Source organism: Alosa alosa, chromosome 18, assembly GCF_017589495.1.
Source record: "Alosa alosa isolate M-15738 ecotype Scorff River chromosome 18, AALO_Geno_1.1, whole genome shotgun sequence".
In the NCBI taxonomy this organism is placed as follows: Eukaryota; Metazoa; Chordata; class Actinopteri; order Clupeiformes; family Clupeidae; genus Alosa; species Alosa alosa.
The window spans coordinates 31846894-31869738 of NC_063206.1; the positions used below are offsets into that span (position 1 = coordinate 31846894).

Consider the following 22845-nt stretch of genomic DNA (forward strand, 5'->3'; position numbering starts at 1 on the left):
CTCCAGTTTTGCACGGTTTTAGTCAAGTTATAGGTCATAGTTGTCTAAGCCTCTAATGCGTAGCCTGTTAAAAACGTCGCTAGATAGTATTAAATTGCCAACAACATTGTTTTCTGCAGAAGCCTACGCAAGGCTACAGATTAATTCTGAACAGTTATTTCTCTACTGGTTCATTATCACACAAGACACTGTTTTGATTTGCGTAGTTGCGTTACCCCCAACACTGACAATAACGTAGATGTACAGTGGCAGAGCGACGCACAGTGGCTGAAAGTGGTACTAAAGTTTCACGCAGCTTCACGCCGCGTAATGCGCGACTGAAGTGGCCATTTGAAAGCAACACCCACTGTAAGGTAGAGCACAGCCAGCGGAGAGTCGGATCAATCTCAGCGAGGGTACCAGCTGGTAACATTGCCTTCACCCTATTGCTTGACAGCTCAGTTCAGCCATTGTTTGGATTGTGTTTTCATTGCAATACAGTGAATAAAAGATCAACAGTTTTAAGAGAACTCTGTCTGCGTGGTCTCCTTCGGACGCTTGATTCCAGAGTGCTAATTGGTGTTTTCAGAAGGTTGATTGATTCCAGAGTGCTAATTGAGGTTTTCAAAAGGTTGACTGATTCCAGAGTGCTATTTGCTACAAAGTCTAGGAGAGTGAAATTTTCCACGACAACTGCTAGCGCGCTGATGAGTTTAGCAGCCCGAGTCAGCACTGTAGCCTCTGTCCATCTTCAGAACTAGTACATGTTGTGTTTTTTTAGGAACCGCCCGAATTAAACGGCCGTGGACGAGTTAGACCAGAGAATGTCTAGACCTACGTAACATTATTCCTAGAAGTAACATGTGTCATAAGAAAACAAGTTAGGCATTCTCCTTAACAGTCTATATTGTGGGTATACCAACCTACTAAGGATATTGTTTTTACATTGAACTGAAACTTTCCATATTTAGTAGAGTCAGATTTATTAGGTTAACAGGGGTTCTATAATCAATTGTTATATTCCCAACAGAGTGCGGAAAGCTTCACGATTTCCTTTGGCCACTTCCAGTTCCCTCTTTGATTCTGAAAAGTGACTTCATTACAGTAGAAGGGTGAAGAGACTGTGGTCAGGGATGACTGGGGTTAACAAGGATCCCCTTGGTCTTTCTCCTGCAGCGCTGGCTGTAAAGGTCCTGAATAGTTGGTAACTCAGTCCTTGTAATGCGCTGTGCGTCAAGATGTCAAGGGTTGCCACCTCTGCTCTGTAAGCTGTCTCATCATTACTCGTGATACAGCCGATTATGATGGTGTCATCAGCAAACTTAATGATGGTGTTTGAGGTGTGAGTTGCCATCCAGTCATGAGTGTACAACGAGTACAGCAGGGTACACACATCCCTGTGGGGCACCAATGCTGAGGGTTAGAGTGGAGGAGGTGATGTTACCCAGCCGTACCGCCTGTGTCCTGTCAGTCAGGAAGTCAAGGATCCAACTGCACAGGGAGGAACTGGAGTGGGTCTAATGTAGAAGACAGGGAGGATGTAATATGATCTTTAACTAATCGCTCAAAGCACTTCATAACAACAAAGGTGAGAGCTACAGGAAAATCTTGCATATCGTACCTTTACTGTGCTATAAATGTGGCACAGACAAACAATGCTAGAGTTTTTGTTTATATTAGCCATATATTGAATGGAGCTGGCAAAAGGTCATTATAAGAACCGTGTAGACTCTTAAAGCCCTTAAAGTCACAGTACACCATTTGTCCAGGCTGCACCAGGCTGTTTTTGTTGCAGGTTTTGGAGCCTGGGCTGTCTACAGAGACCATGTTTTTTACAGTGTATTCAGGGGACAGGCAACGAGCATATTGTGAGGATATGTTTGCTGTATGTGATGTGAAAATGTTTTAGCTTAGAAACCGTGTAACATCGCTCAGAGCACCTTTAAAGAGCATCAAAAGTGGTGGTATTTAAAGCAAAATGACTTTTGTTATCATTGAAATGTAAAAAAGACATTATTATCCGTTACCGTTATTATCATTTTTATTGGGGGGGGGACTTTAATGTTTGGTTTACTAATGTCCGGTGAATTTTTTTCAGTAACATATGGGGTAACGCTTTAGAATAACATGTGCTTATTAGGTATTAACAGTGCATAATAAGCAGTTAACAATTAATTACTAACAGTTAGTTAACTGTTGTTATCCTTTTATTAACATTAACTAACTGTTAACATGCAGCTTGTAAGTGTTAATAAGCAGCGGCCATTTTTTGGCGGTCATTTCAGAGTTTGAGATTTGCATTTGAAGGAGAAAATAATCGTGTTTCTGGTTCACGGTAGCTTTGTGGCCATGCACCAAACTCTCTTTTTTCAACAATGCCAAGGTAAAAACGGTTTCCCATTTTAAGGGTTAGGGCCAATGAACAAATGCAACCACATGGAGTGTAGTCCATAGACTGTGCTTTATGTCGATAGGAAATGGCAATGCACTTTTATTCTCCATAGAGTATTAGAATCGTAATTGGGTTATATGTGTATGGCAGGATTTGTCTGGAAATCATGTTTGCACCTGTCACTGTTCATTTCCTATTCCTTAACCAGTTTCTCTACTCACCTTCCTCAGCAATGACACCAAGTCCTTTGGCCAGGTTGGACAGTACTGCACACTAACCGTACTAAAGAGCTGCATTAGAGACTCCACTGAATCACTGGCATGGATTTCATAAGGTCTCTGTAATAAAGACAGTGTGAGTGATTAAGAGTGTGTAGCACAGCAAACAGTTAAACAATGAGAGAGATGGTGGCAATTGGTCTTACCCATCCTCTGAGAACCTCAAAGGCTGTCACACCTAGAGACCACCAGTCTACTTCAAAGGCGTAGCCAGTCCCTCCACTCACAAAAGACCTGAAGATCTCAGGGGCTGAATTAATCCAAATGGGAAAGAGCATATTTAGAGTATGAATATGAAGTCACAGAACAACAGTATTGTATGTAGATCACAACTGACCCATGTAGGGCTTGGTTCCAGCTAAAGCTGTAGCTCTTTCTTCATCTTTGATGATAGTAGCAATGTTGAAATCTGTTAAATGAGCATGCCCTGAGAGACAAGAAAGAGAGAGAGGGAGAGAGAGAGGGAGAGAGAGAGAGAGAAAGGGTATGTTCAGACTTCTTTTTCCACTTTTGCAGTTTTTTTAAAAAATGCCATCGTTGTTCCAAAAAGCAGCTGGACCACAGGTCTCAGTTATCCGCTTGTGATTGGTCAGCTGTAAAAAAACAATGTGACGTAGGGTGTTTTTCCGCTAGAAGTTGAACATTTCTCAACTTTAAAAGCAGCCCTGAGCTACAGAAAAAAGATACCTGCATTCACGTTTGAAAAGAAGCCGAGGACTTTTTTGAAAACACAGTCTACTCCATAGGATTATAATGTAAAATGGACACCAGCAGCTGCAAAAAATATGCCTGTACCCTAAATATGCTAAGATTAAAATAAATATATTGCAAGTTTACTAGACAAATGCTATTTTTGAGATATGTGCATCCTAGAGGCATTTTTAGTAAAAGTTGGGAACAGGACTTTTTAACATAATTAAGGTGTGCTGAATCCAGTTAGCCCTGTTCCCAAGCTGAATTTTTAGTTTTTGACCATCTAATTAACATAAACAAAATGGTTGCCAAAATGGCGATTTTGGACACTTTCTTTGGGTGGACGTCATTATACCATGTAAATGAATTGACCGATCGCAAAACCCCGCCCATCGAACGCAGATGAGCCAATGGCAGTCCAGTAGCTCCGCACATGTAGACATACTCCGTCAACTTCAGTTTACGGCTCCATAGAAATGCATTAGGAGTTTTATGGGATTTTATAGTGATTTGAGTTGAAAAGCACAGCCAAACGACATGTGGGATTAAGGCAACACCGACACACAGAATAATGCCTTTCAATCCTGAAATTATTTCAATTTCTGTAATTATGTTAAAGGAGAATTCCGGTGTGATATTGACCTAAAATGTGTTGAAACATGATACTGAGTGTGAACGTATGTCTCATAGCTCACCTCGGCTTGTCCCCTGCACTCAGAAATCTGGCGCTAGTTAGCCGATGCTACCAACAGTTTTTCAATGGGGGTGCGACTTTAGGTCAATATCACATAAACTTGAGCAACGGAGATGTATATATGGATTTCTATGCAACGTCACGAAAACATGTGTGCGCAACCGAGAGGCAGAAAGCACCATAGAACAGCATAGAGCAATGCAAAAGAGCAAAAGAATAAAATGAGTTTTTGTGCTGAAAACTGCACCAATTCGAAATCACAATGGTTAGAGAATGTTAAATATGTTCAATATCCCTAACGGAATGCATGTCTTCGCCAAAAATTACGTTATGTTATATTAATAATGCAAATGAACGGCAAACTTTGAAATATAGTCTGATGATGAGATGTTATTATCATTGAGACAACAGGGGTATACACAAAAATCCGATTGTAGCTTACAGCAGCCGACTATTTAGGTTAAGTTTATAACGTTGTGGACGGCCACCAAGCGTCTTCTGCCCCACGGCTGCGAGCGCATCTAGTTTTGTTAGTAAACGGGAAACCCGTGTATAGTGCTTTGGATCATGTTGTAGGCTACTTTAAGGGGAGATGGAATCGCCCTTTAGTGAGCGCATCACAGCACGGGTCTTAACCTGCTTTATCATGGACCTGGCTGGGAAATGTGACAGGCCCATAAATCTGAAGCACTTCACACACGTTGTGGCACGTGGTATTATCTTGTAAATTAGTTTAGTTGAATTATGAAGTAGAAATTGTGGTCTAAAAGGAAAGATAGAAATAATAACCTGGTTAAAAGGAAAGATAGAAATAATAACCTGGTTGGCATAAATTACACAAACATATTGTGTAACATAAATAACACAAATCACTTACTTTACACAAATATGCATACATATGACATCTCTGTGTAATGTACTAAATATTTCCTCAACTCAACAAATTCTCAGGCAAGACTCTGTTACCATACTGGCCTCTACAGGTCAAACACAAGTAATTTACGTATGCAGGATTAAAGGGACACCAGGCAACGTTTTTGTGTTAATTAATCATCTTCGTAAGTCGGTATATGGTTAAATGACTCATTACGGGGCGAAAAAAGGCTCTCTCGCCCCCCTACTGCCTGTAGGAAGAATATCCCACTTGCAAGTTCGGTGTATCCTACCCGCCGACCGAAGCAGGATCAGTTTACAGCACAGAGGCAGGCTAACGAAACGCTAGAGATTGTTGCAAACGTGTGTATAATGGCAGAGCCGGCGAAGAAGCAGCGAAAACCCTTGACAGAAGACGCAAAGAAAAGGAAAAGAGCTTCAGCCTGAGCGAGGGGGAGTTTCGTAGAGAAAAAGCATCAAGCCTGCCTGGTGCCCCTTTAAATGCACATTGCTAGTCGTACACTTAAGGTGCTAATGGGCAACATCATGCTTACAAAGAAATGATTCACGAAGATAACAGCTACTACATTAACATATGAATTGGATTACCCATTTACTATAAAAATTGGAAGCATTTGGATGCAAATGATTAATGTTAGACTTCGAATACAATTCACGTTGGCATGATTGACGTTTGTATGTTTTAGTATAACAGGCTTTTTCTTAGGTTTTGACTTGGAGATGGATCGAGGAAGCGACCCGAGGAGCATCTTCTGTCGGAAGGCTCAGCAGCCGCTTCTAATAACAACCACAACTGTTAGACTCTGCACAGTTTTACTGTTTGAGACTTAGCCTGTGTTCTGTTATTCATTGTTGTACCATCTACAATAAATCATCATCTAATCGCCAATCCTGATCCCGCCGTCAAGCTTTATTGACCATCTTCAATACAGACATTAGAACTAAAACACAACGCAACAACCAGAGAATCCAACATTTGGTGCCGTGACCCTTCTCGCAAAAGGAGAAGAAACACGACAACATTTGGTTATCATGACCCGACCGCAAGAGGAGAGGGAAGACGAACATCCAACGGGTTCAAAGAGACTTCGGGGGCAGATTTTGGATTTTGAACATCTGTAAGAAGAGTCCATCTTGGCACCCTGATTGACGTGACTGAATCCCAGCTGGAAGCCTGCCAAGAGGGGAAACACTGCTGCACTGCGCACCCTGCATGCAGTGAAGACATTCTGACCAGGTGAAAGCAAAAAGTCTTTACTCCTTTATGCGGGAAAAAGAACCAAAGTAAAGCTAATTTATTAGATAAATAAGCTGCACATTAATGAGAGTATTGAAGTTTGTGTCATTAAGAGTTTTGACAAGTAACATACCAATATCAATGATTGATGAGCTCTAGATGTCATTTGATATAAGAAGTTTTCTGGAAAAAAGTAAAAGGTCAAAGTGTACACATATTTTGGGTAATTGGATAGATTCGTGAACGAATTAAAAGAAGTAATCGATTAACTACGGACAAGCTTGGGGGATTAAATCTTTTCTTTTTCTGTACTGCCATTACATGTTAAGCTGTGTGAGTTTTATGAGATAAATGCTGTGCGTGTGCCAATGAGAAAACAGGAGTCATTATTTGCTGAGTGAACTGTGTGGTTGTTTCTCAACGGTCTTTGTTTAGTTTAATGGCCTAGGACTAAACTTAGTGCTACAGTGATACGGAAAGAAGACGAAATCACCAGAGTGGGAATTTAACGAAAGATCGTTAAAGGTGTGAGTGAGACATTAATTTTTATCGTTGTCCAGCCGTTTTGGGAGAAAAGAAACAGTCTGAGTTAAGTGGAACTGACACTGGTAAAATTTATTGTTGTGGCTTCATGCTGTGAGTAAAATAACTTACCAAGTGTCAGGTTACGGAGCGAGAGAGATAGAGAGAAAGTGTTTCCTTTTCCCTGGCGGGAGCAGCTAGCGTGTGTGTGTGAGTGTGGAAAAAATAAAAATAAGAGAGAGACAACTTGTGAACAATTGAGAGGTGAAAAAATTACTAACAAAATTTTGAAAGTGCAACGTTGTCACTATATCACTACCACATCACGGAATATTTAAGAATATATTTAAAAGGATCACGTCACTGCATGAAACACATAGTACAATTTAATATTTAATGATTTGATATTAGCACAATCCAGATATGGTTCTTGGTAGGAAAACTAAGTTGCAGGCCTTAGCTGAGATACAAGACTATGTGTCAGATTGGATGGCAGTGAAATTACAATTGGGCAAATTTGAGAAAAAATTACAAAGGAAAATAGAGAAGTTGGAATTAGAGATCCGAGACAGGATTTGGAGAACAGAGATGGACAGACGTGATTTGGAGGAACAACTCATGGAAGCGGATGTGTTGCCAGAACAGAGTGGAATGAGGCGAAGAGGAGTAGTCTCAGAGGCCCACTCAACGGGGGAGGAGCCAACTCCTCCCATACACACCGGCACCTATTGTGGGCGGGGGTCGCAACAGGCAACCAAGCACCCGCCTCAATCCGACTCTGCCTGACTTGGACTCAACAGCGCCATATGCCATGGTGAAGACATCTAGAAGTGCAGTGGACATTGATAAAGACAGCTTCATTGGACAGAATGCTGCTGTTATGGGAACCCCACATGGGCCAAGAAACAGCACCCCACCTGACCAACAGCCAGCAGGTGACACAAAACAAATCATTCTGGCCCCATCAGCAGCCACTGCTTTCTACAATCCACAAAGACAAGGAAGAACGTCTGCAACCAACCATCATCAAACTGCTCCACTCCAGTATGGCTATCTACAGCCACTAGCCATAGCTTCAGTACCCCGCCCCCCCTCCTCCATTGTTGTTACCAATGCCACTGGCTACAAGCCCTTACCCACCTCACCCACCTGTCAACTCTTTCCCTACCCCACCACCACCACCCCTACCCCCACCTGTCAACTCTTTACCTCACCCACCCCCACCTCCCTCACCCCCACCTGCACCAGTAAATGATGGGGCATCTACATCCAATGCTGCCCAGGGAGCGACTGCTCCGGTAACAAGGCCAAAGACAAAGAAAACCAGGCCAGCGATGGAGGACTGGGATGCCTGGGATGAGTCAGCTGACGAGGCACTCATATGCGCTGTGCGCACAATAGCCACCACCGACGGCGTGTCTGTGCTTTACCAACCAGAAGGAACTGACAACACCCTCTATGCTACTGCCTTGCTTGAAATTGAATTCATGATTGATACTGGTGCTGAACTTAAAGTCTTTTCATCCGACCTATTGAAGAAACACGAAATACCTCTGTCAGGCATCATCAATACAGCTGGTGGACCAACCGGAAAAAAATTCAGTCTGAAGCAGACAGCCCCAGTCACCATAGCCATTGGAGAAGGAGATGGAGAAGTCTTGTGGAACCTGAGAAGGCTAAAAAGAGAGGATCTCCTGGAACATCCTGCATGGGCTAAGGGAAGGAATGACTGTGGACTGTTGGAAATGGAACCTGTCAGACTGACTGGAAAACCACCTCCATGTGTGAAACAATGTCCCATCAAGAACGGACAGATTGTGGCAGAATTGTTGGATGCAATGCAGCTGCCAGAGGAACTGGCAGTGATCAAAGTAAAGGCACATACAAGGCAAGACACCATTGAAGTAAGAGGCAATGCAATGGCGGATGCGGTGTCAAGAACAGCCGCAAGAAAAAGAGAGGGAGGAGATAACGAAACGACTAACGAGAATGGACACGGAAATGGAAACACGGACGGATCTAACGGTAACAGGAACATTTTTGAAAATGACAACGAGAAATGCATGATGAGAGTGACAAAGAAGGTCAAGGAAACATCTGAAGAGGGAAAACGGGAAAGTTTGGCCAACATCATTGACATGCAGAACAGCTCGAGCCGAGAAGAGAAATGGATTTGGATTGAAAATGTGGCGAAGCTCCATGATGACAACTTGTGGAGGTTTGGAACACGAACAGTGGCTCCAGAAAGTCTTCTACCATATCTGACGGCGCAAATTCATTCACTTGGACATGTGGGAGTGGAGAAGATAAGGAACAGATTCATACAGGTCTGGTGGTCACCGAAGTTCACAGCAACGGCCACAGACATCGTCAAGTGGTGTGTCATCTGTCGGCAAAACAATCACGACAAGAAGGTTAAGTTGCCAATGCTGAAGACACCAGCTCCACCAGGACTATTCAGAGTTCTCCAGATAGATTACATCACTCTTCCCAAGTGCAAAGGCTACCGAGATGTTCTGGTTGTCCTGTGCAAGTTCTCCTGGTGGATTGAGGCATTCCCTGCACGATCTGGAATTGCACTACACACTGCCAAAGTCCTTGTGAAAGACATCATTCCCCGATGTGGATTGCCATAACATAGTCGGCAGTGAAGGTCCAGGGTGAGAGAAAAGTGGATACATGCAAGCCATTTGCAAACTAATAGAACCGCCTGAAACATGACGCGCTTGGGTAGGGTACGAATTCTATCTGAGTTTCCGCCGATCTTCTTTTAGGGGTGAGGTGTGAACTAGAGGGGGGAAGATTCACGGGAGACTTTTTTGACAGGGAATTTATGACGTCGGGAGAAATGAAAGGTTAGGGATCCGAGAGTAGAATCTTTCTTTGAGAACCCGAGCATGCTCAGAGTGCTGTGGTAGTGGACTCTTCTTGACACAAACTCATGTTATGAAAAATTATAGACTTAGATAAGTCTTATAATTGATTTTGATGATTAAATATGTGTAATTACTGATATATGAAATGTTTAATCTGAGGATACAATTACAATTGCCGATTTTTGAGAATGATTACAGTTAAGCTAGATCAAGAGGGGGGAGTAATCCTGTAGTCCTGGTTCTAAAGGTGGGTTTCTGGGGACACCCGTAAGGGAGCTGAACACGCAGCAACGGGTTAACCGGGGACTCACTGGGGGACCAGGGTTGGGAGGATGCTACACCCCTATAATAGATTATATACTGTTGTTTTCATGACTATCCTTCAACTGATACTGCTCTTTCTTTTCACTTCACATGTGCCTATGAGGTTGCCGGGAGCCACAGACAACATCTGGGACAGAGACTTTGCCTTTGAACTGAACTGTTGCCGGCCGGTTTCCTAAACTTCCAAAAGACTTTGTTTTCCTTTTCTTTTGACTCTTAGAATGTGAGATAATCATCAGCAACATAATCAGTGTTTAAGTTTTCTTTCAAGGTGCCTGCACTTCTTTTCCTTTCCTTAAAGTGCCTGAGAGGTAATGCTTGGTTTGTTATCTGTTCTTTAGACCACATCAGACTCCTGTTTATTTGTTTTGTATGATCTATAAAAATCTGTCTTTTTGATTGATCAAGAGGGGGGACTGTAGAATTCTGGGGTATTCTTACTGTATTCTGATGTGTTCATATGTTACTTCTGTGTGTAGTATACAACAGGGAAAGGTCCATATTATTGTACATAACTGTGCCTTAGGCCTGTGTACCAGCAGGAAGGTCATACAGGCCGATGTTTAAGAACATCCGAGGAACATCAGTGATAACATGGGCAGAGGGAGACGGCATGTCTGCCTATTCAGGCTAGTATCTCCATCTGGCCAGGGCCGGGTTGTGTACACTGGTTGGCAGACGTTTGTATGTTTTAGTATAACAGGCTTTGTCTTAGGTTGACGCACTCTACAAGAAAGGGCAGAGCAGGCTGTACTTCCTGAGGAGGCTGCGCTCCTTCAATGTGTGCAGCAAGCTCCTCAGGATGTTCTACCAGTCTGTTGTTGCCAGCGTCCTCTTCTATGCAGTGATATGTTGGGGAGGAAGCACAAAGAAGAAGGATGCGGGGTGACTTGACAGGCTGGTAAGGAAAGCTGGCTCTGCAGTGGGAGCTGAACTGGAGAGCATCACTTCAATATCTGACAAAAGGACCTTGAACAAACTGATCAACATCTTGGACAATGAGTGTCATCCACTCCACAGCACTATTGTTAAGCAGAAGAGCCTGATCAGCTGGAGACTTCGCTCACTGCCTTGCGCAACAGACAGACCGAGGAAGTAATTCATCCCCAGGGCCATTGAACTGTTCAATGCATCACTTAAGGGAAGAGGAGAAATAGACTTCTCCGCATAGTCTGTCTGCCTCTTCACCACCTCCATGTCTTGAACTGTCTGTCCACTAGCCACTTTACCATTGTCTTCTGCCTCACTGTTTGCGTGCTTTATTAGCACATATGCACAACCCCTCCCTCTATGCCACAGCCGAACTGTGACCACACTTATACCTTTTTTAATATAGTTATTTATACATAGATATATAGACTTTATTCTTGCACTGTTGCACTGTTTGACTTACTCGTTTGACTTACTCATTTGCACCATCACCATGACACTCATTCACAAAGAGCACCTTACCTTACCTTATACACAGAGGACCTCAGGCTCAGTCCTGTGAATAATGATATATTCTTATAAGAATAATAGTATATTCTTTATCTTCTACAGTCCTTATTGCTTAGTTGTGTTTTTTATATTATATACTTTTAATTACTTTTTCTGCTGTTAGTGAATGTATGTGTATGTTGTCTGTATGCTACTGTGACCTTGAATTTCCCCTAGGGATCAATAAAGTATCTATCTATCTACCTTATGTAGCTTAGAAAAGCTAACAGCTTTCTATTAGGATCTTTGTTAACACTCCCTCTATGCATTTTTGCATTTAGAATAGCTCTGAAACTGGGGGGACGAACACGTCGCAAAGGGTACGCCAGAGCGTGTATATCTCAATCGCAAAATTAAACAATATTTATATTGGGCGCCTACCATAGACTAGGCTGGGTGAACCCAGCCTGATCTGCCTCCGATTTCTTTTTCGATTAATTAAAAGATTGAGCTTGGTGTGGTGAAAGCCAGACTAACCATGGACCTCAGTTGAAAAATGCAAGGGAACATGAATCAGCCTATTTGCATGAACAATAACGGACAACAGCTCAACTTCGCCCGTTAAAATGTGTATGAACAGTCTAGCGACGCATTTCATGAAGGCCCTTTTGGACATGTCAGTCAGACGCGGCTCGTTCACTTGGGCAGGAGGGGCAGAGCCCTACTAAAGATTCATCCACTAGAAAAGTAGATCCACAAAATATTTTTTTTTAAAATAAAATGTTGTTTGTTTATTATTGTAATCAGTGGCAAAGTACTCAAACATGTTACATTTTTGTATGATTTGCAAAGAAATTTCGCAAAGATCTCGATCATATCCGTAGTTGTTGTAGGCCTACTGTAACGTTACATTTAATTTCTGGTAGGACAGTGACGTCACTGCCCTAAAGAAATTGAACAGCGCCTGCTGTTTGTCTATGTAAATCTGTCGACCGATAATGGAACTGCAGCTAGAGCGCGGTTAGTAGAAGGTCGGGTGGGCAGATCATGCCACTGCCCACCCTATACGACGTCAGAACTTACTGCCTACTGTACTGTAGTAGCCTATGCCTACTGTATTAGTCCGCACAAAGTTTGATGAGGTCAGGCAGACAGTTGAAAAATGGCAAGTGAACAGCGTGTGTGCAATAGTGTGGAGTTTTTCTTAAAAAATTCATTCGAAAGACTTGAGTTTGTAGTTAAATTAGCTATCAAAGACCTAGGACCTGATCAGCCCGACATTAACATCGTATACCAACAAACAAAGGACAAGAGTCGGTCATTTAATCGGACATTTTCACGTTCGTGGTAGGCCATATTTCTGATAAGAAGCTCTGATTGTCCTGAACGCAATAAAATGTTCTGTTTTCCATGCTTGCTTTTACGATCTTCTGGGGGACAAGGGGATGTTTGGAGTAGGCTAGTGTAAGTGTGTGTGACATGAAACATTTATCAGAGAAGGCAAAAAACATGAGGCTAGCATCTGAGTTGTGCAAATTAGCCATGCTGGGGAAAGCTAATATTGCAGCACAACTCGATGAGGGCTACAGTGTAAGTGCGAAATTGTGTACGAGTTTGTTCACCTGAGAGTGACACAGATAAAGTAAGACTGATTGCACAGACATTTGATGGGGCTAGTGTCATGAGAGGAGTGCGTAAGAAAGTGCACAAGATCTCCGAAAAGATTTAAAAGCTTATTTTGGAGTGTTTCAAAATAATTGAAACATCTGGAGATATTAATACAATCTCAGTTAGAGAGGCTAAAGGGTTTTCTTGAATGCTCTTAGATCCCGAGTTTTTATTCCTTAGACCTGTTCTACAGAATATTTACCTTTTTAATGAATAGCATACTTTTAATTTACTTTTTAAAGTTGAGCCGGCTCTTGAACACAATAATTTCGTTACTTATCATTTCTTTTATGAGTAGGCCTACATGACCATAAACAACGTGAACTTGACTATGAGAGCTGAGTGGTGTAAGGCGGCGTGAAGCCTACGCTTGGAGCTCCAGTGGAATTTTGATTTCGCAACGAATTCTCGGTTAATTTGTTTCCCTCGAGTTTTTCCCCCAAAGTAGTTCTCCACTGATCTGAGCTAATGAGCTGATTACCGGTACCTAGCCTACATTGTAGGTTTATTTGTCTGGAATCTCAACATTTTAAACTTCACTTCTTATGAATAAAATAACATTAAGTAGGCTAACCATAGGTTAATAATGCATTAACAAAGCGGTATTTTGACCGCAAGTGGTAACATTATTGGATTCCATTCCAGATTTCGCTCATAGCCTAGCCATAGAAAGAAAGAGCCGTAAAAAAATGAACAAAATCTCTGTGGACCGCTCTTAGTGTGCGTCCAGCTGCCGGTGACCTATAACTATGCCAATTTTTTTTTCTAAACTTGATCATCAGACTCTGCCCCGCCTATTTGTCAACCCAGGAGCCGCTACTGATGTCAGTTATTTGCACTACTGGTTAGATGTAAAACTGCATTTTGTTTTAGACTACTGGTACTTCATGTGTGCATTGACAATACAATACAATATGTAGAAGAAATTCACAAAAATCCATGGCATGACCTCTCTTCTGTTGAAAACTGCATGGAACTGACAGGGATTGTTTTGTTTATTAATAGATAAATAAATAAATAAAACATTATGCTGATACCTTCTGCTTTTCCCAAATACAATGTAGCCTACAGATGTACATGACCTTTCATCAGTCCAGTTGCGATAGATGAACTGTGATGAACTGCCCTACTTATGATTGTTTAGAGATTTTAAAGGTTTTTAAACAATGCTACACATTTTTTGGCTAGTGCTACAAATCTATTCACCTTTGCAGCGCCAGTAGGCTACTTTCTGTGCAGCTTTCATTCATTCATTGAACGTGTGCTGTGCTGTAATGGAAACCTTATTCCGTATAGCCAAAGAGGTCTACGATAGTCTAAATTTAATTATTTGTTATTATTATGCATGATTTACTTTTTTATAAAATTCATAGGCTGATGCCTATTGCTGATGCAGCAACAATTGTGTTTAAATGTAGGTTACTGCTTCAGCCTCTGGCAAGCTCAGAAGGGGGCGGCAAGCGACTGGTAGCTTGAGAGCGACGTGTTGGAGACTAATGGTGTAGGACAATGACTTTTCATTGGCAACAATATTAAACCAACCAACAATATAAACTATTAAGAAGAGCTCTTTTATGAGTTAAATCGAAACAATGTAGGCAATTATTACTGCCCTTTATTTGTCTGAATCTGAGGCCCGGCTATAAATAGAATCCTGGCCATAATTTGAGGATTTAGGTATGCACGTGTGTTTCAGGCATAGTGCAAGCACTGATCACTGACAGAACTTGTGCATTTGAGAGTGCTCTCTTGCGGCTGTAGACGGTAATGTTTCATGTAGGGTTCAAGTCAGTTAATATGAATTAACATTTAAAAACATGTTCAATTATATATATTTTCACATATAAGTCACACCTGACTATAAGTCGCAGGACCAGGCAAACTATGAAAAAAAGTGTGACTTATAGTCCGGAAAATATGGTACCAAGATGTGCATCAAAAGTGGATGAAAAACATAAACCGAGATGGCTTCAAGCCAAACAAGAATTACTGACACATTATAGTACGAGTTCACTGCCTGTGAAAGCCTCACAACACCTTTTAGTGTGATGAGCTCATCTGCGATGGCATGCAGTATCTGGCTAATCCATCCAGAGCTCATGTTTTTCTGACCTTCAATCAGTGCCCTGTAGTTTGCGTTCTGAAGCTCATGACATGCCATAAGATTAATAAAATAATCCTGAATACCTGTAAGAACATGTATTTTACTACTACAACTACTAATAGTTATTTGTAACATGTGAAGCTTGTGAACATATTAGCAACACAGCTAGTAATGGCAGCGTTCGGTTTTATTGTCGTCATCAATTAATACACGCTTAATACATTATGTTGTCAATAAATTACCTTCATCGGTAAGTTTTGGCCACAGCCTGACATTTTCTTTCATGAGCAAGATCTCCTATTAGACATTCTCTAACAGGATGCTTCCATTGAAAAGCCATTAGAGGGCACCGGCAAGTGTCACACAGTCACATTCCGCAGGCACACAGTAATGGCAGCAGGCAAGATGGTGGTGTCCATAAAGTTTGCGGCGGATTTGTGTATAGAATGCATTCTAGTTGTTGTTGTCTAATTATTAAGTTGACAGCTATTTAGAATGCTAAAAGAACATACAATTACAACATTTGTCACACATTGCATTACAGATCTGGATTGTGATTCCAATACAGTTTACAAACAGACTGCAAACACTTTCAGCTTGGATTTGGACAGCCTTACCTTGTTCATCCAGTAGGATATTATCAGGTTTGATATCCCTGAAAGGAAGAGATATGTAGTGTCAGGATGAATACAGTGTGCTTCCTCCCTTTCAAATGTTCACCAATATTGAATAGGTGCAGTAATTTTAACTGGAAATTAGGTTTGAAATATAGGCCATTCTGAGATCACTAAACTGGCTGAACTTTTCATCACTAACATGCTCTTGTCCAATCTGTAGTCCAATTGTAAAAAACTGTTTTAGCTATACCTCATATGCATTGTTACGTCCAAAGATCTAAACTATCTTAGTTTAAAAACTAATGTTTCTGGAAAGTTTGATCACACACTAAAAGATGGAAGGAAAAAAACAAAGAGACAATTTTATTCAATTAAAAGAGAATTTAATATTGATCATATTGAAATCCCAGTTAAAGCAGAAATCTGGTGAATTTTCACCTAGATCTGCTTCTCGAATTCACTCTAGGGGCATGTCCATGAGCCCCCATGCACATGCCCCCAGAGTTGCCGTATTTCTCCTTTAATATCTGGTCCAAAATATTTGAATATCGGAATTTTACCTATTATTTTATATAGAAGTGAAATATTGGGTTTTGACAGAAGGGACAAACATTAGAAGCCCTCCAAGCCAAATTCTGTAGAAAATGTATAAAGTTTTGTGTTTCATGTTTTTTTTTTTTTTTCGCACCACAGCAAAATAGCCTAGTGGAGGGCAAGAGGAGGAATCGAGTCCATGGATTGTAATGGGAGCCACAGCTGGCTAATTATACGACAGAAATACACATTGATATGGTCAGAAGAAAAAATATACGTGCCTCATGTTATGTCACAAGAATGCAGCGTCGTCGTCGCAGACGTGGGCATTTGCGGCTTTCGCCATGGATTTCGCAACGCCTCTTTAGATGAAGTAGTAGAATAATTATCACAGAAGCTATAGTGTATATTTAGATCATTCAAATCTTTAAATTTGGGGTAAGGTTGGTAAAGCCTACTTTAGTTTAGGTTTGCATCTGGTTTATGGTCATGTTCAGCGACAAGGATGTCTTTAATGAACAACGTCAACAAAAATAGAATTATTATACAATATATAAGAGCAGCCTTCAAAAACAATGTTTTACATCATGCAATGTCTGAACGAACAGTTGGTCAAAGTTGGATACTTTGCATTGTCTCTTATAAAAAGAGGATTTGCAACATTGAAACACTGTCACGCCAACCAATAGCAATGCTATAATTCGTTTTTTATTGAATTCAAATGATAAATGCATCACCGGCACATCCGGGAACTTTGCAGTACGTTTCCACCCCCTTTTGGGGGGAAAGCAGACAGTTGGATTGAATGGAAACCTATGGCACTGCATCGACGTAGGGAATGAAAAAGGGCTTATACTTAAATCTTTCAGCAAACATGAATAAAAATACTTATCTGGAATGTTGTCCCTATCGTCCTACTTTTAAGCGGGCCTACCTACAGGAATACAATTGGGCTACAGATTTTCTACAGGAATAGCATGTTTTGAAAAGGCACTAGTTTGTATTCATTTAAAAAGACACTATGTAAAACTACTTTTTAATAACTCAAAAATAAAGCATGTAAGCAATTTAAATAAATAAATGAAAAATAAGCCGGCATAGCATACAATCTGGCATACTTTGGGATGGATGGAGTGGATATTTTACAAAAACTATTTATTAAGAATAATATCCAACATGTTCTTCACCTAAAACAGGCTCACATTTTAGACACATAGAAATATATTTAGAAACAACTGAACTACATTTAAACTGGCTTTAAACAAGTCTACCTACAGTGCAAAACACAAAAGATAATATATATATATATATATATATATATTTTTTTTTTTTTTTTTTTTTTTTCAAATGTCCTTGATATACTTGATCAGGAGCCAGACCATAATCCACTTGCTATTTTTGTGAAATAGCTCCATTAGTTTAATCAAAAGGTCTCGAAAAAGTTTTAAAACTCTTTTTTAAATACCCTGAGCATGTCCGCATGCATCAAGGCATCAACTGGATGATAAATGAGTGCAATTCACACATGTATGCATGAATTACCATAGGAAATGAATGTGGATCATTTTTGGCCCATGTTGCACATTAAAGGAGTAGTGATACAGAAATTACTTTTTCTAAAAAAAGAAAGAAAGAAAAAATAAAAGGGAAATATGAGATGGTCAAAAACAAGTTAAAGGAAGCGATGTCATACGTTTTTTAGGTTAAACATTTTTTTGTCACAGCAAACATCATCTCACCATCCACTAGCTGCCTGTGTCCTGAATACACTGTAAAAAAACACAATCTCTGTGGACAACCCAGGCTCCAAAAACAGCCACAAAACAACTTGGGCAAACCTTGCCCATAAAAACATAACAAACTGTTCCAGCAAGCCACCGACGAGATGCGCGTTTAGGAGAGTTTCAATTGCACGGGAGGGAGGGGGAGGAAGTAGCAAGCTAGCTTTCTGTTTTGTTTGAACGCCAACAGAAGTGACATTACCCAGCATCACTTAGAGCACCTTTAATTGAAGAATTCATGGATTGCTGGATGAATGATTACTGGATGATGAAATTCATTTATTGCAAAGATCCTACTGGTCGGTTACAAGTCCGAAGTGCTAACCAGTAGACCATGGCTGCCCCAAACACTGCCCCAAATTTTCCACAATTTCCGCTTAAACTATACACTGTCTTCATGCCCTGTGGCATCAGAGAAATGTACAGACACAAAAGACAGAAACTGAAATACTCTCTGGACTCCGAGGATTCAGGAAATGTATGCTTTACCCATACTACTTCATTGTGGGGAAAAAACATGGAAAAAAAGTTGTACACACACAAATAGAACTATTGTTATTAAAATTTTCATTTAGGCTAGGTCTATATTTTATTGTTTGTAACTGATCTGATTGAATTTGATGGAGAATTACACTCTTTTTACATTATAAATGGTGTGCAACCATACAGAAACAACATTTTTCACATGCCAATATTATACTGTACATATTTTTAGGGCCCTATTTTCCGACCTGGCGCATGGCGGGAAACAGGTTATTATTCCTGCGCAAAGTTTATTCGTATTTTGCACTTCTCTTTTTTTGAGCAACATGCCCAGGGGTGTGGCAGTTAATGATGCATTACGCCACTGACCAAGAGAAACCTGGTCAGAAGTTCATGGCGAGTTAATATGTTATTTTAAGAGTGCATTATCAACAGTGATATGGGCGGGTGCACAATGCACCATGCTTCTCTCATCCACAAACACGCGCACATCCATGCAAAACATTATAAATTACACGATCACCATGGGAAACAGAATTAGAATAAAGATTTTACAAAATACATCTCACAATGAGTAGTTATTCACCATCATTTGCAAATTGGTAATGACAGAGAGGCAAATATGAGCTGAACAGCTAAAGACGTCATCAGATGTAGGCAACCCCTCTGCAGGATTATTGCCATTCGAACATATTGGCTATGTTTTCGATGGCAACCCATTGTCAGTCAATAGTGAAAGTAATTAACTGTGTATAACTGTTACGGCGAGCACAATGTGTGTAGGCTATAGGCTACTCTGCTAGGTTTTAGTAAAGCATGGTTTAGTGAAATGACTGTTCCATAGGGTCTGGCGTGCAAGCAATTTCCTTCAAATGTGCCGCTGACTATGAAAATACCGATGCGCTGTTTAAAGTTGCACCCCTATCTGTTTAAGGGAATGACAGATGTGTGCCAAAAAACACACCCATGACTGATTAGGTCCGCGGAACAAAAAACGTGCTATAGGCTACGAAGCAACTGCATAGGCTTTCTCTGTCTGATCTATGGTCTATGATCTTCAAACTATGAGCCTCCTCGATGAGTAGATTGGTGGTCCACTGAGCCACGAATTTAGGCTAGATTATGCCCGGTGCTTCTGTCTGTTCATTTGCGGCACAACTGAATGGTGTTATGGAACCGCGGACAGAAAGAAAAAGAAACTAAATGTTTCCCTGATCAATCGATACTTATAACGTTGTGTAAAATGCAAATAAAAACAAAATGTGCATGTGTGGCATTCTGAGACGTTCTTTAATTCGGGACCATTATCGCTCGTTTCAATTTAGGACCTTGCAGTTGGAATTGTCGTTTGCTTATTCAAAGTCTAAAGACAGTCCAAAGTAGCCTGGGCTATTCATATAAGTGACATCACACTCTGTCTGCCACTCGTTTACCCGTGTAACCTACACTGATCCAGTTCTGCCAAAGCCCTGCTTTTATCCTCACTGGTAGCTTACAGTACAGTGCTGTGTGGGAGGGGGAGTGGCTAGCGGCGAAAGCCAATGTGCTTCTTTTACCGATATCTTTTGCATTTGTTATTCAAACAACGTCAAATTTGGCACTGCACTTACTCATGCCCGTACAAGTCCGAAGCGCTAGGCCACGGCTGCCCCCTTTTGGTACTTACTACTAATTACTAAGCAGAGATCAAGGCTTACTAGGTCATTATTAAGATTATATCAAGAATAAAGGCCTAATTCGTCATGAACAAGAAATTTGTGAATACACGCCTAATGATTAATGTTGCCTAACACATGCCTTACAAGTCACTAATACAGGCATTAATTAGGTATGTATTAGTGGCTAACTTGTAAACCTTAAAATAAAGTGTTACCAAGACAACATATCTAATGTTGAAAATGAAAATTTGGACTATTTCATGGAAAATATATGTTAATTCTGAATTTGATGCCAGTAACATGTTTAAAAAAAAAGTTGGGACGGGAGCATGTTTACCACTGTACTGCTTCACCTCTTCATTTGGCAAAATTCTGTAAATGTTTAGGAACTGAGGAGACTATTTGTTAGAGTTTTGAGAATGAAATGTCCCATTATGAAATGTCCCACAACTTTTTTTCCATGATTTCAGTTGCTCAACAGTATGGGGTATTCTTAGTCATGTTTTTCATTATGCACCTAATTTGACAAATCTGGACTGCAGACAGGCCATTTTAGTACATGGACTCTTCCTCTATGGATAAATACTATTTAAATATGTGCAGAATTCATTTTGCCATTGTTTTCCTGAAATATGCAAGGTCTTCCCTGGAATAGATATAGCCTGGATGGCAGTATATGTTGCTCAAAACCTGTATACATCTTTCAGAATTGATTGTGCTTTGCCAAATGTGCAAGATGCCCACGCTGTAGGCACTAATGCTCCTCCACAACGTCATAGATGTTGGGTTTGGAACTGAGCACTAAAACAAGTTGGATAGGTTGAATACTTGGATAGGCCCTCTCTTCTTTAGCCCAGATGAGTCCATGATTTCCAAAAAGAATGGCAAATTTTGATTGGTCTACCCACAGTACCTTTTCCCATGTTACCTCAGTCCATTTTAAACAAGCTCAGGCCCAGATAAGATGGTGGTATTTTCTGTATCGTGTCTCAATACAAATTTGGCTGTTTTTGAATTGAGTATCAAACTGTGTACATAGACAATGGTTATCAGAGGTTGTCTTGAGCCCATACAATGACAGGTGTGGAAACAGGTCTGGTGTTGATGCAGTGCCATCTGAGGTCGATGTCCAAAAGACCACAACCATCCACTGCATTTTTCAGCTCCATCCCTTGTTTGCAAAGATTTCTCTGGATTCCCTGAATGTTTCAATAATATTATGTCCTGTAGATGATGAACATCCCAAATACTTCACAATTTCATCTTAAGAAGCATTACAATTACACTGTTTCATCATTTGTGCACACAGGTTTACTTCTAAGAGACCCTGCCTCTCTGGGATACTCTTTTTCATACCCAATCAAGTTGCCAGTTACCCTAATTAGTTGAGAAACATTCCTCTTTTTGTTTTCTTCATCAGGGGCAGCCGTGGCCTTTAGGGGCAGCTGTGGCCTACTGGTTAGCGCTTCGGACTTGTAACCGGAGGGTTGCCGGTTCGAATCCCGACCAGTAGGCACGGCTGTAGTGACCTTGAGCAAGGCACCTAACCCCTCACTGCTCCCCGAGCGCCGCTGTTGTTGCAGGCAGCTCACTGTGCCGGGATTAGTGTGTGCTTCACCTCACTGTGTGTTCACTGTGGGCTGAGTGTGTTTCACTAATTCACGGATTGATTGATTGAAACCTTTATTTAACATTCTCGGGATTACATTGAGGGCAACCCTCTTTTTCAATGCAGCCGAGATACAACAAGGGCATGAGCCAGTCGAGGCTGTGGGTAGTCTGACCAATAACAACAATAAAAAACCAGGCTAAACTAGAATATGCATAGATATACATTCTTACATCACACATATCATGTCAACACAGACACACACACAAACCTGCATACATACCCACAAGCTATAGCACAAGCATATTCACAAGCTATAGCAAATGTGGATAGAAACACACGTATATCTATACACACTTTATAAGGAAGACAATAAAATAAATAAATAAATAAAACCAGAATTAGTAAAGATAGAATTTAGAGAAAACAGTTACAAACTGGAGTGGGGAGGTTTGAGATCAAAGCCTTAAATTGCTCTAAAGGTATTAATAACTCGAGTTCCAGGACATGGGGGCATCAAAGCAGAAAGCTGACTTACCCAGCTCGGTGCGAGCATTGGGAACTGTCAGTAAGAAATAACTGCTGGAGCGGGTCTGATAAGCACTTGAGTGGCAATTTAATAATAAGGAGATGTAGGACGGGAGTTGACCTATGATGGCTTTATAAATAAACTGAATCCAGTGTTTAAAGTGTCTCTCAGTAAGCGAGGGCCAGCCAATTGTGGCATACAATGTTGTTAGATTTTAGTGGTTTTCTGTATGTCATTCTTTTGGTTCTTTGTTTAATACTGCAGAAACTGCGGGGACAGGATGTTTATTGTAAGCAGACAGAATGTTGTCACCTTACAATAGCAAATGGTGTACCTAACTAATTGTTCCCCTACAAGACGTCTTAATTGAATAAGGCTATATCACTGCCTGTTTCCCCCCCTCCAATTTGACTTCAGACGTGAATGTATATTCTGGTCTTATAATTATCCAGAAGTTTCCCAGATCTTGGCTTCAGTTTCTTACCTTGGCTTCACCTTGCAACACTGTGCTGTGCTGTGCTGTGCTGTGCGTACAACAGGGTTACCAGAACTCT

General features: G+C 40.9%; 2 protein-coding genes across 4 annotated transcripts in view; one reads left to right on the forward strand and one right to left on the reverse strand.

The window, feature by feature from the left end:
• LOC125311500 (serine/threonine-protein kinase 32C-like) overlaps window positions 1-22845 on the reverse strand; it is a 284135-nt gene that overhangs the window by 127461 nt on the left and 133829 nt on the right. For all 3 annotated transcript variants that reach the window (XM_048269621.1, XM_048269623.1, XM_048269622.1), the window contains exons 5-8: window positions 15698-15735; window positions 2987-3076; window positions 2796-2899; window positions 2593-2709 (exon numbers count right to left, since the gene is read on the reverse strand). In XM_048269621.1, coding sequence (XP_048125578.1) covers window positions 2593-2709; window positions 2796-2899; window positions 2987-3076; window positions 15698-15735 — 349 coding nt within the window. The remainder of the gene's footprint in view (window positions 1-2592; window positions 2710-2795; window positions 2900-2986; window positions 3077-15697; window positions 15736-22845) is intronic.
• Window positions 7889-9501, forward strand: LOC125311501. Its single transcript, XM_048269624.1, has 2 exons — window positions 7889-7947; window positions 7996-9501. Exon 2 carries the CDS (start codon window positions 8024-8026, stop codon window positions 9323-9325), a length of 1302 nt encoding a protein of 433 aa, XP_048125581.1. The 5' UTR covers window positions 7889-7947; window positions 7996-8023; the 3' UTR covers window positions 9326-9501.

Excerpts from the sequence above, each read along its gene's own strand:
- LOC125311501 (XM_048269624.1), top strand. The coding sequence starts at position 8,024 with ATGGAGGACTGGGATGCCTGGGATGAGTCAGCTGACGAGGCACTCATA.